At 40.4% G+C, this 14,182-nt stretch overlaps 1 protein-coding gene across 2 annotated transcripts; it reads right to left on the reverse strand.

Annotated features, from left to right (window-relative positions):
- Positions 1-835: 835 nt before the first annotated feature.
- Positions 836-14,066, reverse strand: LOC139804441 (killer cell lectin-like receptor subfamily F member 1). Of its 2 annotated transcripts, XM_071761704.1 has the most exons (7): positions 13,738-14,056; positions 7,672-7,749; positions 6,438-6,536; positions 5,455-5,595; positions 4,337-4,488; positions 3,587-3,699; positions 836-2,794 (listed from the first exon to the last, which is right to left on the reverse strand). In XM_071761704.1, exons 1-7 carry the CDS (start codon positions 13,817-13,819, stop codon positions 2,680-2,682), a joined length of 780 nt encoding a protein of 259 aa, XP_071617805.1. In that variant the 5' UTR covers positions 13,820-14,056; the 3' UTR covers positions 836-2,679. The 2 variants fall into 2 exon arrangements, with proteins under 2 accessions (XP_071617805.1, XP_071617797.1); XM_071761696.1 differs by lacking the exons at positions 836-2,794; positions 3,587-3,699 and having other exon boundaries at positions 3,707-4,488; positions 13,738-14,066.
- Positions 14,067-14,182: the final 116 nt, after the last annotated feature.

Here is a 14,182-nt window from a genome sequence, read left to right on the forward strand (position 1 = left end):
AGATTTTGTAGAAATTGTAAGGAATAAGGAATATTACTGTCTCGTGTCCTAAGCCTTTCTAAATGAGCTGATTTATCTGTATGTCTCCTTCAACTACAAAATACCACCACTGTTACTTACTTCCACCAGTGCCATCTATGGACAGAGTCCACAAACATGAAACTCTGGTCCTTAAGGAGTTTTGTAAGCTGACTCTTAAGAGGCGCAATTAGCGTTTTCTTTTGTATCCAAAGCCTGTAATGTTAAGTAATTAAGGGTCAGGTTGCAAGTTCTTTACTCAGAGTGGGGCTTAATGAAGTCCTTGGTTTAGATGACCATAGTTTTTCTTTTCTTGTTTGTTTGTTTATTTATTTCTTTTAAATTGGTGGAATCGGTCATGATTTATGGACTGCTTAAAATGTAGGTTAAAGCTTCAGTAGGGCCCTGCAAAAATATGTTTAAGTACATTAGTGATAGTGAGAATGCCCATATACAGGATGTTTCATGAATACTGTTAAAACCTAAACACTCCAACCAATTTGAGAGAAGCCAGCTAAGGAGTTTTATTTTTTTCTTGTTAAATTCGGCACAGCTTGAGAAACATCTACCATAGAAACAACAAATCAGAAGCCATCTCCAATAGAATCATAGAATCATAGAATCATAGAATCCTAGAGGTTGGAAGGGACCTCGAAAGATCATCTAGTCCAACCCCCCCTGCCAGAGCAGGGCCCCCTAGAGTACATCGCATAGGAACGTGTCCAGGCGGGTTTTGAATGTCTCCAGTGAAGGAGACTCCACAACCCCCCTGGGCAGCCTGTTCCAGGGCTCTGTCACCCTTACAGTAAAATACATGGAGAAGGATATATTTTAACCTGAAGTTACATTTGCTCAATAGGGAATATATATACAAAAATATACATATAATAGGTAGATATATCTATAATACCTGTCTTATCTATCTTGCTCATTTTAGACTCTTTTCTTGCCTTTGCTTCACTGTCAAAACCAAACAAACCAATCCTCTCCCCTACACATATACAGCAGTGACTTTGGGGGACTGTTTGTTTTGTTTAACATGAGAATAACAGCTATCTTTGAAATGAGTCTTTAGCTGCTGATGCTGCCTCTTGTAGGGTAAATAAGTGTTGTTTTTTTCTTTTAAAAATAGTTCAGCCACACTGAATCTGTAGCCCTGAAGTCCCTCAGATGAGCCATCACGCTGTGCCTCTGAAACACAGAGGCTGCTTGGTGTCTCTTTCCATTCAAGATCTCTATGCCATTACAACTCCCACTTACATGCATCTCCTGCCTTCCTGGCATCTGTCTGCCCATACATAGGTGAGGTGTTACCCATCAGTGTCCGTGGATGGAGGTTTACCAGTCTGTTGATGCTGCTGAGTTACCCATGAACATTTCGTTCCATAGCTGCAGTCACGGGTGTGCTAAAACTGTGGCACTTTACACCAAAAGCTGATGTGCAAGCATGACTCTTGGTTACTTATCACAAGTTGCAAGACATTAACCTCAACACCCCATAGGAGCTCTAGGCATCTAGTGCAGGTAGGAGACAACATACTTGGGAAATTGCAGCTGCCTTAAGTCGTGTGTATTTTAGCAAAGATGAGCTAAAGGCCCTGCTTTTCAAAAGGCATCTTGGATTTATTTCTCTCTTTTATTACTAGTAAGGACTTCAGTTGCAGTCTGGGCATTTTTTTTGGTAGAGTAGCAGCAGGGATTTTAATGATAGGTTTTGGGTTTGTTTTGTTTTTTATCCAGACACAATTGCCTGACATGGCTAGTGTAAAAATACATAAAATTATAGTAGAGCACTGGGAACTTAGAACCCCACACTTGCCCTGAAAGGGGTCTTGAGCCATAAATGATTGCATAACTCTGAAACGAGGTAAGAATTCAGCTTCCTACTGTGGAAAACACAACAGAGTTGACTTCAGAGGCAGAAGAAAAGGTCATGCTTGTAATGGAATTGTGGTCATTTAAATGAAAATTTACTTGAGCAGCTCTGTTTGTAAGCATGGAGAAGTGGTTTTTACACCTTTGCAAGACAGTGTTTGCCTCACAATTTGAGAATATGAGACTAGAAATTGACAATTTAGAAGGGGGACTAATTCTTGAGCTTTTTTGAATATTAATTTTCACATCAGAAATACATGATAACTTGATTCAAAGAAAAAGTTGGTTCAGCTACCAATTGAATTGTTCAACCTGTCATGTAGATAGGACTCATTTGTCCCAGCCAGAAGATGGGACAGGACTGGAGGCTGAAAAAACCCACGAACTTCAGAAAATATGAGAATTTTGAAACCTAAGTAAAATGACTGGAACACACTCATCAGTCCCTGCAGATGGCATTTTTCCTACACATTACACAGTTTCTGTGTGCAGAGCTCATCCTCACCTGAGCACCTCTTCTGCCCTGCCTTGTCCTGAGAAGCAGCTGCTGCCAACATCTGTCCATAGGAACAATCAGCACCCCAACTTGCAATCCTGTTGTGTCATCTTAGCACTGAACACCTGACAGATTACAAGTTCCCTGTTTTCATCAGACAAAGTCTTAGGGAGAACAGAACAGCAGAAGTCAAATTTCTGTACAAGTCTCATGGAAGTACATCACATGTTGCTTTAGCAGTAAAATGGATCTTCTGACAAAAAGCTCTGCCTGTTATCTGACAGTTTAGCTCAGAGGACCAACAAAGTTGCATTCTTCTTACAGATCCACTTGTTTAAAGTCTGGCAGTTATCTTGGAACACTTTTTTTCTTCTGTAAACAGCACAGTTCTTGCCAGTCTCTAAACTGCTGACAGAACAGAAGGAATGTAGTGAGTTTTCAGTTTTAAATTCAATACTTGATAAAAACATTGACAACATCCTGAGTGAGGGGTATGGGTGGGGCCCATTTTATAAACCACTGATGCACAGTTCCTCAAGTTGTGGCTGCCCCCTCCCTGGAAGTGTAGAAGGCCAGGCTGGACAGGGCTTTGTGCAATCTGGTCTGGTGGGAGGTGTCCCTGCCCATGCAAGGGGGCTGGAACATCATGATCTTTAAGGTCTCTTTCAACATAAATGATTCTATGATTCTATGAACAGCCATGTGTAGGTGGGACGAGCACCCACAACAGAGACTGCTGGCTGCTGAGGGATGAATGCTTATGAACATAAGTGTAAGAATGATGAAGAAGCCCCCACATGCAGCCATGATGCTGAAATGTAATGGAAAGGGGGAAGGGAAGGACCCTTCAGCTGCAAGATCACAGCACCCACACTAAGTGACGTGTCATATTCAATGAACGAGGTATACACTGAAAGTTTGTTCACAGTGATTTCAGTGGGACAAGGGTTTATTAATGTCCCTCTGCATTAATTCATGCATGGACTGTGGCTGTGATCTTGAAGGCAGAAAACAAAAGTGTTTCCCAAGGTGTACAGCAGGAGCCAGTCAACCTGGAACTGGCCTTGAAACAGGCCCTGAATAAGTGCCTGATGCTGCAGGACTTGATGTATTTTAGAAAATTTCCTTGGGTTTAGAGTTGTGTTTACACATGGGGTACCACACCTTAGCTTTTGCCATCCCCCACAAAATCATCACCTTTTTTTTTTTACTCCAGGATCTTCAACTGAACTCCATTGTGCTTTCATGTCTTGAATCTTTGACCCAATCCAGATATATTTGGTATCCTTCTCTTTATTGTCTATGAATTCCTGGGGAACAAATAGAAGCATGTTACCCAAAAGCAGAGCTTTTCTGCCATGTTCAGGCCACTGTCCAATCTCATGCACAGCTTTTCAGGTAGTCCCTCACGTGGAGTGCAAGGGCAGGAATTCAGCCATGGCAAAGCAGCCCATAACAATGCTCCACGCATGTGACCAACCACAGAGTTTTGATTCAAACTGGTTCTTGGGCTAACTGGCTTCCTGTCAGATGCCATAAAAGTCCAGAAAAAGCCCTGTTGCTCAAGGAACTGCAAGTTTCTCAGAAGAGACATTGGTACTCATTATTCCAGAGGAAAATGAGAAGAAGGTTTGGCTGTATTAGTGGTTGAATCAGACCCCTCTTTCCAGAGCCAAATAATGGAAATGAGTGGGAAGTCTTCAGCATCTCCTCCTCCCAGTCAAAGCTACTTTGGCTTCCACACTTGCATCTCTTTTGCTTCTCTGCAGCTCTGCTCTGTTCATCTTCCCCAAAACAAGTTCCCTTCCACAGAGTCAGATGCTCTTTACTTGATGGGATTCTTGCTTGCCTGCGTATGCACCTGACATCTTGGCCATGTTCACTTGGTGAAATGTTTGCTTTAGGTAGATGCCTGTCTCCCTGTTTTAGGGCTGCTGCAAGACTCACCCTCTCAATTTCATCTTCAATGACAAGAAGCTGGGATTTCCTGGCTAGACACTTTCTCTGGCTGTCCTCCCAGCTTACAGCCTCCTCAGAGAAATAGTAACATTTCTCTCTGTGTAGTTGCCACCCTGGAGGACACAGCTCACATTTTGCTCCTGGGAGTGGAGAGAGGGATCCATTAGCTTTTTAGCATGACTTACCCCAAGCTGTTTTATTTTCACATGCTTACCTCCCTGGTGCAAAAGTTGCCAGTCCTCACTCCCAAGCACAGGTCTGTGGGGTATGGACAGAGGTTTGAGGGCTCCAGTGCCACTCTCCTACTCATCCTCCTAGACCCCTGACACAGGGCTCTGCACTTCCACACTCCCACTGCTCATCATCAGGTTCTCCATGTCCCTGTGCACCTGCCCAGTGGAGAGCACCAGGAAGACCCAGTGGGCTGCAAAAATACTTTTCCTCCTCCCACATGCAGCCCTTGAGAGGAGACACCATGTGATGTGACATGATGTGGAGTGTGTGGATTTGACAAGCACTTAGATAACATTCAAACTATGTCCATGGAGCTGCAGAAGGAACTATATTAAACTATAGGGAACACTGCTGTTCCCAGGTTTTCTTCCCATGTCATCTGGGAGGAAAAACTCCCACATTTTCTGTCTTGGTGGCTTCTAATGTTTCAAAGTAACATCATTACAATCAATCCTTAGAAATGCATTAATATTTGCCAGTAAAAAGGAGATTCACAATAAAAACACCAGCAGGGTCTTCCAGTGCCTGATCCTTGCAAAAGGATAGGAAAGCTAAATTCTGTCTCACACTTTAAAAACAATTCTGTCTGGAAAGTTTCTCCAGAAGAAGGGAAGGTTCTATGATATACGGCACTTCTGACAGAAGTAGCAGAAGTAAATGTGAATAAAGTACCAGAAACTATACCAAAAGAGGAGCAAAACTTTTGTAATTAAAATGGTAGTTTAGATCCTGGCATCACTCCTGTGCAGGAACGCCATGCTCCCTGAGTAGTACTGGTGATTTCCCATAAATTGCAGGGTGTCATAGAAATGGGAACAGAGAAAACAGAAACATGCACAGAACACATCACTTTTTTATGTGAAAGGACTAACTCTGTCCATCTTCACACAGTTCCTCCATGAGCCATTTCAGCTGAAGCACCAAGACAGCTTTCTCTGAAGAAATGTGGTCACCAGTGCTGTTTATATCATGCTGGGACAAACTTTCTGATTTTCCTGCTCTGCCTTTAGAAACTTGAACACACACAAACACACACACAAAAAAAAAATATATAGAGAGATTATTGTTTACAGCAGGGTCAAGGAAATGTAGTCTGTGTATCCAGGATTATGCTGTAAGTGTCAGAGTATGTGTGTGTATACATTGAGATTGTGTGTGTATATTTGCTCGGTTATGAGCATACTCCCTAAGTATCTCTGTCTGGCAAAGGATGTAGCTACTGAATAGCATGGACAGCACAGGAAAAGAAAAAAAAGTTTGTGATTTTTGGTAGTTGAATATATAAAGAATGCACAATCTTCTGCTGAGATTTTAGGGAGGGTTGGGAGGTACATGCTTTTTCTGAGGTTTTTCAAGACTTTTCTTTCAGGAAATAAATATAATCTCTGGAACAGTTCTTTTTAACTGGAACATGCTGTGGATTATGATATTACTGGTATCAGGGAAGTGAGATTAAATGAAATTATCTGAAGTCTGGATTTTTATTTTTATCTGTTCAAACCTACAAAGTAATTAAGTGAAATGGCCTCGGCCTGCATCATGGATCCAACTTTTTACTTCTCAGGGAGGAAGGCCAAGTGTTTTGATTGTCATAATGATTTGAAATCTGCCTCTGCAGCCTTTCATCATCACTGGTGACAAGGTAGACTGCAGCGACTCCCCTTCATCTGCACTATAGTTGTTAAATGACAAGTAGCAAATGTTCCCTTTGGAATGCTACCTTTACTTTCTGACATTTGTGTATAACTTGATACCTTTTAATGAGACACTGAGGGCATTTTTCTTTTAACATCACTCAGCTTTTGAGGTTTAACTGTGTCTACAATGAGGAGATGAAGCAGATGCTGGGACTCACGTTGCTTGGCCAGGATGGCAATGACACCCAGCAGGATGAGCACAAGGACTCCCAGGATCAGCACCACGTAGAACCAGGCCGGGCGTCTGTGCCAGCAGCCTGGAAGGAGGCAGGAAGAAGAATGTCTTAAGGTCTTTGCGCTATTACATTTAACACAACCTTCACTTATGACAGTTTCTTATGTGGAAACTACAGATAAACCATCTACCTAAACCCAGTCTGCTGTTTGAAGCACGCGGGGGCATTTTACTTAATAAAAATCTGCATCCACTTTTCATACATGAAAGGGAAAGCAAAAGATCATTTTGTCAGAGTAAGGGATGTTTCAGTCAATCATGCCATTAAGAATTCTCTCGCCTTTGAGTCAATTTTTTCAAGTGTTGCCTCTTCCCACCTACACACCTTCCCCCTGCAAGACCCTGTAATGCAATTCAGGGAGAGTATCGGGGTGGTCTGTGGTATGTTCCTCTCCTCTGGTCATGCTTTCTTGGATTGATGTGCCTGTCATCTAGCTGAAAGATTACTTACCCAAATGCACAGGAAAGGCATAAAGCCCCATTCTGACACTATAGCACAGGGAAGCACGTCTAATCAAGTGTCTCTCCAGCTGTGAGGTGTTCATCAGCTCATGAGAGTGAAACATTTAGGAAGAGGCAAAACTTGAGGAAATCTGGGGTAAAGGTTTCCACAAACCACAGAGCTGCACTTTTGCAAGTGCTCTTTTCCTGACCTTGCCTGTGTGAGATGAGCTATGGTTCTATTCTCCAGATACCTAAGATGTATTTTGTAATGACATCTTTCAGCTCACAGAGTCCTGTGGGCCTGACCTTGTCTGGCACATATCCCCCAGTACAGAGAGGCTGCCAATCATCATTGCACTAACTGCACATAGAGAACTGGGTATTGTGATGCTTCGAAAGCTACATGCATCCCTGTGGCTGTTTCTGCAGAAACAGTTATAGGAGGATTCCTAAAATAGATGTGGAATTTTACTTTTCTTTGCTATTTTTTTACTTAGGGCACAAAGGCATTTAAAAAATATTTTAAAAATCATTTTCAATTAACAAGAAAAGTGTATAATCTGAAAACCCAGTTTAAAATTGATTTCATGATAAATCCACTATTTGTTGAGAAGCAGTGCATAAAGACTTCTGATAACAGGTTGCAGTATTGGGATATAGGAAAGGCTAAATCTATAGTTAGTAACCAACAACCAAATGAAGCAGCACAATACCAGAAGCAGAAGTCTCTGAACTGCTGTTCCCCTTGGGTCTCGGCTTCACACGTAGCTCAGCATATGTGATCGTATTTCCTGTAAGGAGCAGGGAAATCCTGACATTTGTGGTTGTGCAAGCCATTAAGTGGAGAAACAATAAGGATGAACAAGACTATGTAAAAAGGGGCATGTGTTTCCAGAGGTGCTAGCTCAGCTTTTTTTTTTTTTTTTTTTCTCCTTTCTTTTCTGAAAGAAAAAACAGACAAGATGATGACTTCTCATTTCCTGCTTCTGCCAGAAAGTAGCTAACTAAAAGTCTCTTCCAGGAAGTAGCTAACTAAATGTCTCTTCCATGAACTACTTGGGTGCTGGGTGGCTGGACCAGAAGGCAGACTGAATGAGGTGTAAGACCTGGGTACTATCCACAGGAAACATTCCATTTGTTGTTAAGCCATCTCAGGAGGTATCATATGGACTTGAGGTATCAGAGCCACGGCAGCTTCATGAAGCAGGGACACCCCAAAGAGAAAACTTCCACTCAGAGAAATACTTCTGCAACAAGGTGAATCTTGGAGGCATTCCTGACTTGTACATCTTTATGCCAGGATATTACATCATGCCTGCAAGAGCAAGGGAATGGATCCAATAGTTGAAGACATCCCTTTCCAGGTGCACATTGCCAAAACAAAAGATATTAAAATAGCATGGTATGAATTTGATGCACATGCGTCCTTTGATGGTTTCAGTTTTCTATTATTGAATGGTTTCAGGTTTGTATTAGTTGAATATTTTGTAGAGCTACTAGTCAGTATTATGGAAGATATTTGAACCTTTGGTAGACTGATCTTATTTCAGTAGATGGTGAGACTTTAGTAGTATGAATCAAAAGTAAGGTTCTATGCTACAGACTTAGTTTGTGACCACTTTTAAAAAGAAGTAAGCAATTTATGTTGTATAAAAACCCCACTGATCAGGGAAGAACTTGGCAGAAAAAGAGTCTTGTTAGGAATAATGAGGAAGCATTTCATATGAGAATTGCTGAAGTGTGGAGAGGTTTTACAGTAAGAAAAATACTGAGGGTCTGATTGGCAAAAAAGGTTTATTCGTACAGGTAACATGTTCTGTGCTTTAGAAAACCTGACTTAATACACTTTCCTCTTTGATTTATTATAGTTTATCAGTTCAATGAACTGCGGAAGATTTTAAAATTATATTTAACTTCGTAGGTAACTCACTGTTCTCAGAAAGAAACTATTATAGAAGCTTTTCTTCTTAGAATGTAAATATTTTTCTAAGAATAACAGGACTTTTAAATGCACTAGCCTTATAAATGGAGACACTTCTAAAATACATATGTTAGAAAATCTGCTATTACTAAGTATTTTCTCTCTCAAATAAAGATCCATTCCTTTAAAGAATACCTCTCAAAACGGCATGGAAAAAAACCACAAAGAAACCAAAACCAAACCAACCAAGCAAAACTATTATGAAGGCAAACCGAATTTTAAAAAGATTACCTCTGTTACAGTGTGTATTGGTGGGTGATCATTTGAATGTGAAGTCCTCGGAAGTCAGTGAGTGGTTTTAAAATACCACTTAACCTTAATTTTGCCAGATGCTTATACGCCCTTACCTAGCTTAGCAACAAGGCGCCCTGGTACTAGGTGGAGATCTCTGTCACTTACTAAAACTGAAATCCCTCTTCTTTTCTCTATGCAAATTGCCAAGTGCAGAAAGACATTTCTATTTACTGGAAGCTTGTGGTTTTTACACGTGCAGCCAGGGGTTTCCCACTCCATGGAATCAGGCTTTACAGTCAGTCACTGGGCTCTTGCCATCAGCTGGATGCCAGGCTGAGCATGAGCCCACCGTGCATTCCCATCATCACAGGGGGTGCAAGCAGCCAGGGGGGCTGCAGTAGGAGAGTCTGGGCCTGCAGAGCAGGGGAGCTTCCTCTGCTGCTCCACTTGATCCTGCTGCTACACCCACACCTGGGACATTGTATCCAGACATGGACCACCAGGTCACCGAGGGAAGCAAGCTTGAGAAGGGTCCAGCAGAGAAGGGATAATAAGATGGTCAGGACCTGGAAGGGCTGAGGAGGCTAAGGAGGACAACTAAAAGCTAAGGGACAAAATCATAGCAGTCTCATTTGATGATGGAGTTGAACACTTCTTGTTTTGATTTTCTGCTAGAGGAAAAGTCTCATGTGTAGTCAGTTATGAATCACGATCAAATGACTCAAACTATTCTTGAGTAAGCCCACAAGCAAAAACTGCCTTAGTCTTTCTTTAAAAATTGATTTCCTGGCTGTATTTACCCTTGCCTATATTTTTGAAACACTGAAACACTTCACCACTTTTTTTGTCCATCTGTTTTGAAGGACACACACTGTAATCACACCTCCTAGCCCACTAAAGCATGCGCACAGATACTACCAGGTACTAACTCCTCCTCACTATGCCCTGTTAGAGGATCCAAGAATCACTGCATCCTCGTGATTCAGAGCACCTGACTGCCAGATGAAGTGCTTAACATCTTAGTGTCCAATTTCCAATTGCAACAGGATTGCAACAAATCCATTTCAATAACTTTTCTGGGTGCAGCTTCCCAGATTTACTGCTGCAATCATTTTGTATTGCTACATTCTTATAACACAGTTTGTTCAGTCTATCAAGTTTATCCCAATTTTCAATGGCTGACCCTTCCTTGTCATTAGACTACAAACTTACACATTCTTTGCTACTGTGCAACAGTGATTTTTTAATCTTTTTTCTGAATCCTCATAAAACATATTGAATCAGTTTTGAGATAAGAACAGTATTTAGGAGAAACTCCAAGAAACTCTGCATAATTTAACCAAACCAAGTTCCTTTCTCATAGATAAAGCTGAAAAAATAATTATAAAAAGAGAGGTGGGCTTTGGATCTGTAAAAGGATTTTCACTCTCAAGTTCAAATTTTATGTACTTAAAACACCTACTCAAAGTTCAGCTTTCCACATGTGTATCTTTCAGGTGCAACCTGTCTTGACAGCAGCTACACTTTTAGAAGGGCAAATTAGCTATGCACCCCACCCATGATATATTTTTTTTTTTAGTATCTACTTCAGTTAATTGTGTCTGCTGCTCTGAATCCTAAATAAAATGAGGTCAGGAAGAGATGGGCATGTTCCACTCACCTGTAGCCTATTGATCTGAAGTCTCACCAAAAATCTGGGAATCTGTCACTAGAAACATTTATCTGCCAAAGTTGCAGTGGTGATTCAACCCAGCTCTCCTTCCTTCGTGGTCAGAGTTAGAGCAGTGCACTGCTTTCCCTTGTGCCTATCTGCTTCTTTTTTCTGCAAGGTAGTCAAACATGCCTGGCCAAGAGCAAGACCAGCATAAAATCTGTGAAAGGGATGCATGTAGGTCAAGTGGACATTTCAGTGTGCCATAGAGCCAGGGAGCTGCCAAAGGGAGAGCTTGTGATGCTTTGCCACAGGGAGCGACCTGGAGCCGAGACACTTGCTTTGAGAATCAGCTCCAAATCCCCACTCCAAACTGGAGGAAGCATTGAAACCTCTTCATGCAGGTTGTGATAACCAGTGGCACATGCTCTAAGTGTGCTTGGTGAGCAGAAGCTTTCCTGCCCTAAGCAGCCTTGAGCTCAGTCCATGTAGGAAAATGCTCCTTCTAGCTTGCAGCAAATGATCTGTCAGAAAGGGCTCCCTGAGCATTACCTTGTGTGGTTGCTCTATCCTATTAGCTACTTTGGGCAATTCCTAGCTCACCATGCTGGATTTTGTGGATCACAGAATCTTCTGCATTAGCTATAAAGAAATGCAGGGCATCTCAGTGAGAGTCAGCTGTGGAGTGGGGAACCTTAACACGAACCACTGCTATACTTACACTGACCTTAAGTCTTTCATAAACAAAGCTCAACAGGCCTGTCATATTTCAGACTTTTTTTCCACATTTCCTACCAAGTTTTTATACACAGAACTTTTATATTCCACAGAACTTATTCTGTGGAAAAATTGCATTTTCATTCACTCTCCCTATGATGAAAGTGACTCATTTTTGAAGAATTTTTGGCTGTAAAAGAATGCTCACCAGGTAGATGAGTGTGTGTGAACTTTGGTCAAAGCATGAAATCTTCAAGGAAGGAACAAGCAACTGAAAATCATTTGAATTTTAAAGGAAGGATAGTATGGCTCAAGTTCTTGTCTATTTTAATACTAATAAACCATGTGTTAGTACATGCTAATGATGAAGACAGAAATAGTTGTCACCAGGGAGATATTTCTACCATGTTCTATACTGACATGAGGCACAAGATTGCCTAATATCATATGATACTTTTCCTGTTTGTGCCAAAGTAAGTAGAAAAAAATTGCTAATACAATCGGAAAATAACATAAAGGTAACAAAATTATAAGTATAGACAGCCCAGTCAAAAAAATTGTGTTTGAGTACAACCAGATATAAGGGTATGGGATGGTGGTACTGGGAGTTATGGAAAGTGTTGTAAAGATTTTTTAGGAGATTTTTGTCTCTGTATAACTGAGAATAGCATAACTGAGACTTGTAGCAATAACAGGTGCATATCCAGTGCCCTTATGTTTTAAAGGAGATGAAAACATTGGAGAATGACCAGAAAAAGAGCCACAAAAAATAATGAGGATTCTTCAGGGTTCTAATTAGAATGAAAGATATAAAATCGAAAGATATAAAATCAAAAGATATAAAATCAAAAGGACAGAAGAATTACTTGGTTACTGTGGCCAGTAACTTGAAGTGAGAAAACAGTGCTAAAATCTATTAGACAAAGGTGTAACAAGAACTGCCTGGACATTGATGAGAACTCTCATTGAAAGTTAAAGCCTAGCCTATTCGAATTAAAGTTTCTCCTTTAGACAGCATGATCAGTAGACATTTCTGGATGTTTTCAAATCAACATTTGATGTCTGGCTCCCTTTGTAAATAAATTATAACCCTTTAGAAAGGGGACAAAATTCTAGGCAAATCCTTTGTGCTTTGTGTTATACAGGTTACAGGAGTACAAACAGCATCCATGAGTGCTTGAGGGTACAGTGTAAAGTATTTTCTGTTAGACATCTAATGAAGTGAACTGATTTTATCTTTTAAATAAAGGTTTTGTAAAAATATTAGAAAATCTTTTGTCCTTCATTTAAATATATGCCATCATCACTATTAATCTACATTGTAAGAAGAATGAAAAATGCTCATTGCACAATGTTTTTTCCTTAAATAATTAAATAGATTAATTACTAGTGAGGCTTGAAAGCATGAAAATATAATCTTATTCTGACCACAAGCACTTCCTAATTGCTCATAGTGAGATGTTTTCATTCATATTAACTGTGATCCAGAATTTGGACAAAATGATTTAATAAAAGAAGCTATTTTTTTCCAAGTAATGGAAATTCTACTTATTAAAAAAATACGGTTTAAATCATCTCCTTACCCTGAATATTGACTTAATCTCTTGTCTTTTGTTACAAATACATTGTGATCTCCAATTGATATTGTGGTTCAGGGAAAATTGGTACTGGAAAATTAAAGAGGAAGAGAAGGAAGGACTTAGGAGTCATTCAGTTCTTCCTTCAGTGACTGAACTTTTGATTGCCACTCATTTCCTGATTTGCTAATTAATTTACTACTTGTTTTCCACAAAAACATAGTAAAATGCATTGATCTGACTTTTGAACTAGGTACTGATTTGGTGGAGCATTTTCTAACAAGCTTTTGATCATGTCATTCATATTAAAAAAATACTATACTCATTATTAAAAAATGAACAGTTTTGGTTTCTCATCCTGTTACTTGAAACCCCTGCTCAGAACGGGGACACTACTCTGTGGCAATAGTGACTTCAGAGTGACTTTCCTGATTTGGATCTCAGGAAGATCTCTTGCATCACTTTCAACTTTTCACCTTTCCCATGACTTCTGCACACATCACTTTATATCATTCTTCTACTATTACCCAGTAACAATTTTAAAAATTAAAGAGAGGAAGAGAGAGACAGCACATCAGAGAAAAACAGTGTATGCTCAAGAGCTGATTAGATGTTTTACCTGGAACTGATGTCCGAGAAGGAACGTGTGGTCTTTCCATGGGTAGCATTGCCACGTCCACATACATGAGATCACCTGCCATTGATGAGCAAGTCCCCCTGAGTTATGGAATGAGCTGGTTTAATGCAGTGAGTTGCATCCTGTATAAGCTTTGCTCCAGATGTATACATACGCCATGCTATGGCTCTGAGGAAGGCTGATAAACAGATAGAAGGAAGGAAGTAACTTCTTTCAATACGGCTTCAAAGGCTACTTTTAGCTCCAGGCTGTCTCTTTTTGCATGATCTCTTGCCCTTCAGAATGCAGGAGAAAGTTAAGATTAAAAACCATCCTTAACATTGATATTTAAAAAATTGTTTTTTGGCCAAAGAAGAGTGAAGTTTCCTAGGAATAACCACAGGTGGACTTGCACAGGTACAAAAGCTTTGCTGGTTCTCATACAAAG

The sequence above is a fragment of the Heliangelus exortis genome, chromosome 1 (assembly GCF_036169615.1).
Source record: "Heliangelus exortis chromosome 1, bHelExo1.hap1, whole genome shotgun sequence".
Lineage (NCBI taxonomy): Eukaryota > Metazoa > Chordata > Aves > Apodiformes > Trochilidae > Heliangelus > Heliangelus exortis.

What these genes read in the sequence shown, in the direction of transcription:
- LOC139804441 (XM_071761696.1), bottom strand. Translation starts at nt 13,819, where the DNA reads ATGGCAGGTGATCTCATGTATGTGGACGTGGCAATGCTACCCATGGAA. An exon ending in TTCAGAGACTTCTGCTTCTG is followed by an intron (nt 6,537 to 7,671) that starts GTATTGTGCTGC and finishes GCCTCCTTCCAG; the next exon opens with GCTGCTGGCACAGACGCCCG. An exon ending in ACTGTGTGAAGATGGACAGA is followed by an intron (nt 4,489 to 5,454) that starts GTTAGTCCTTTC and finishes CTCCACTCCCAG; the next exon opens with GAGCAAAATGTGAGCTGTGT.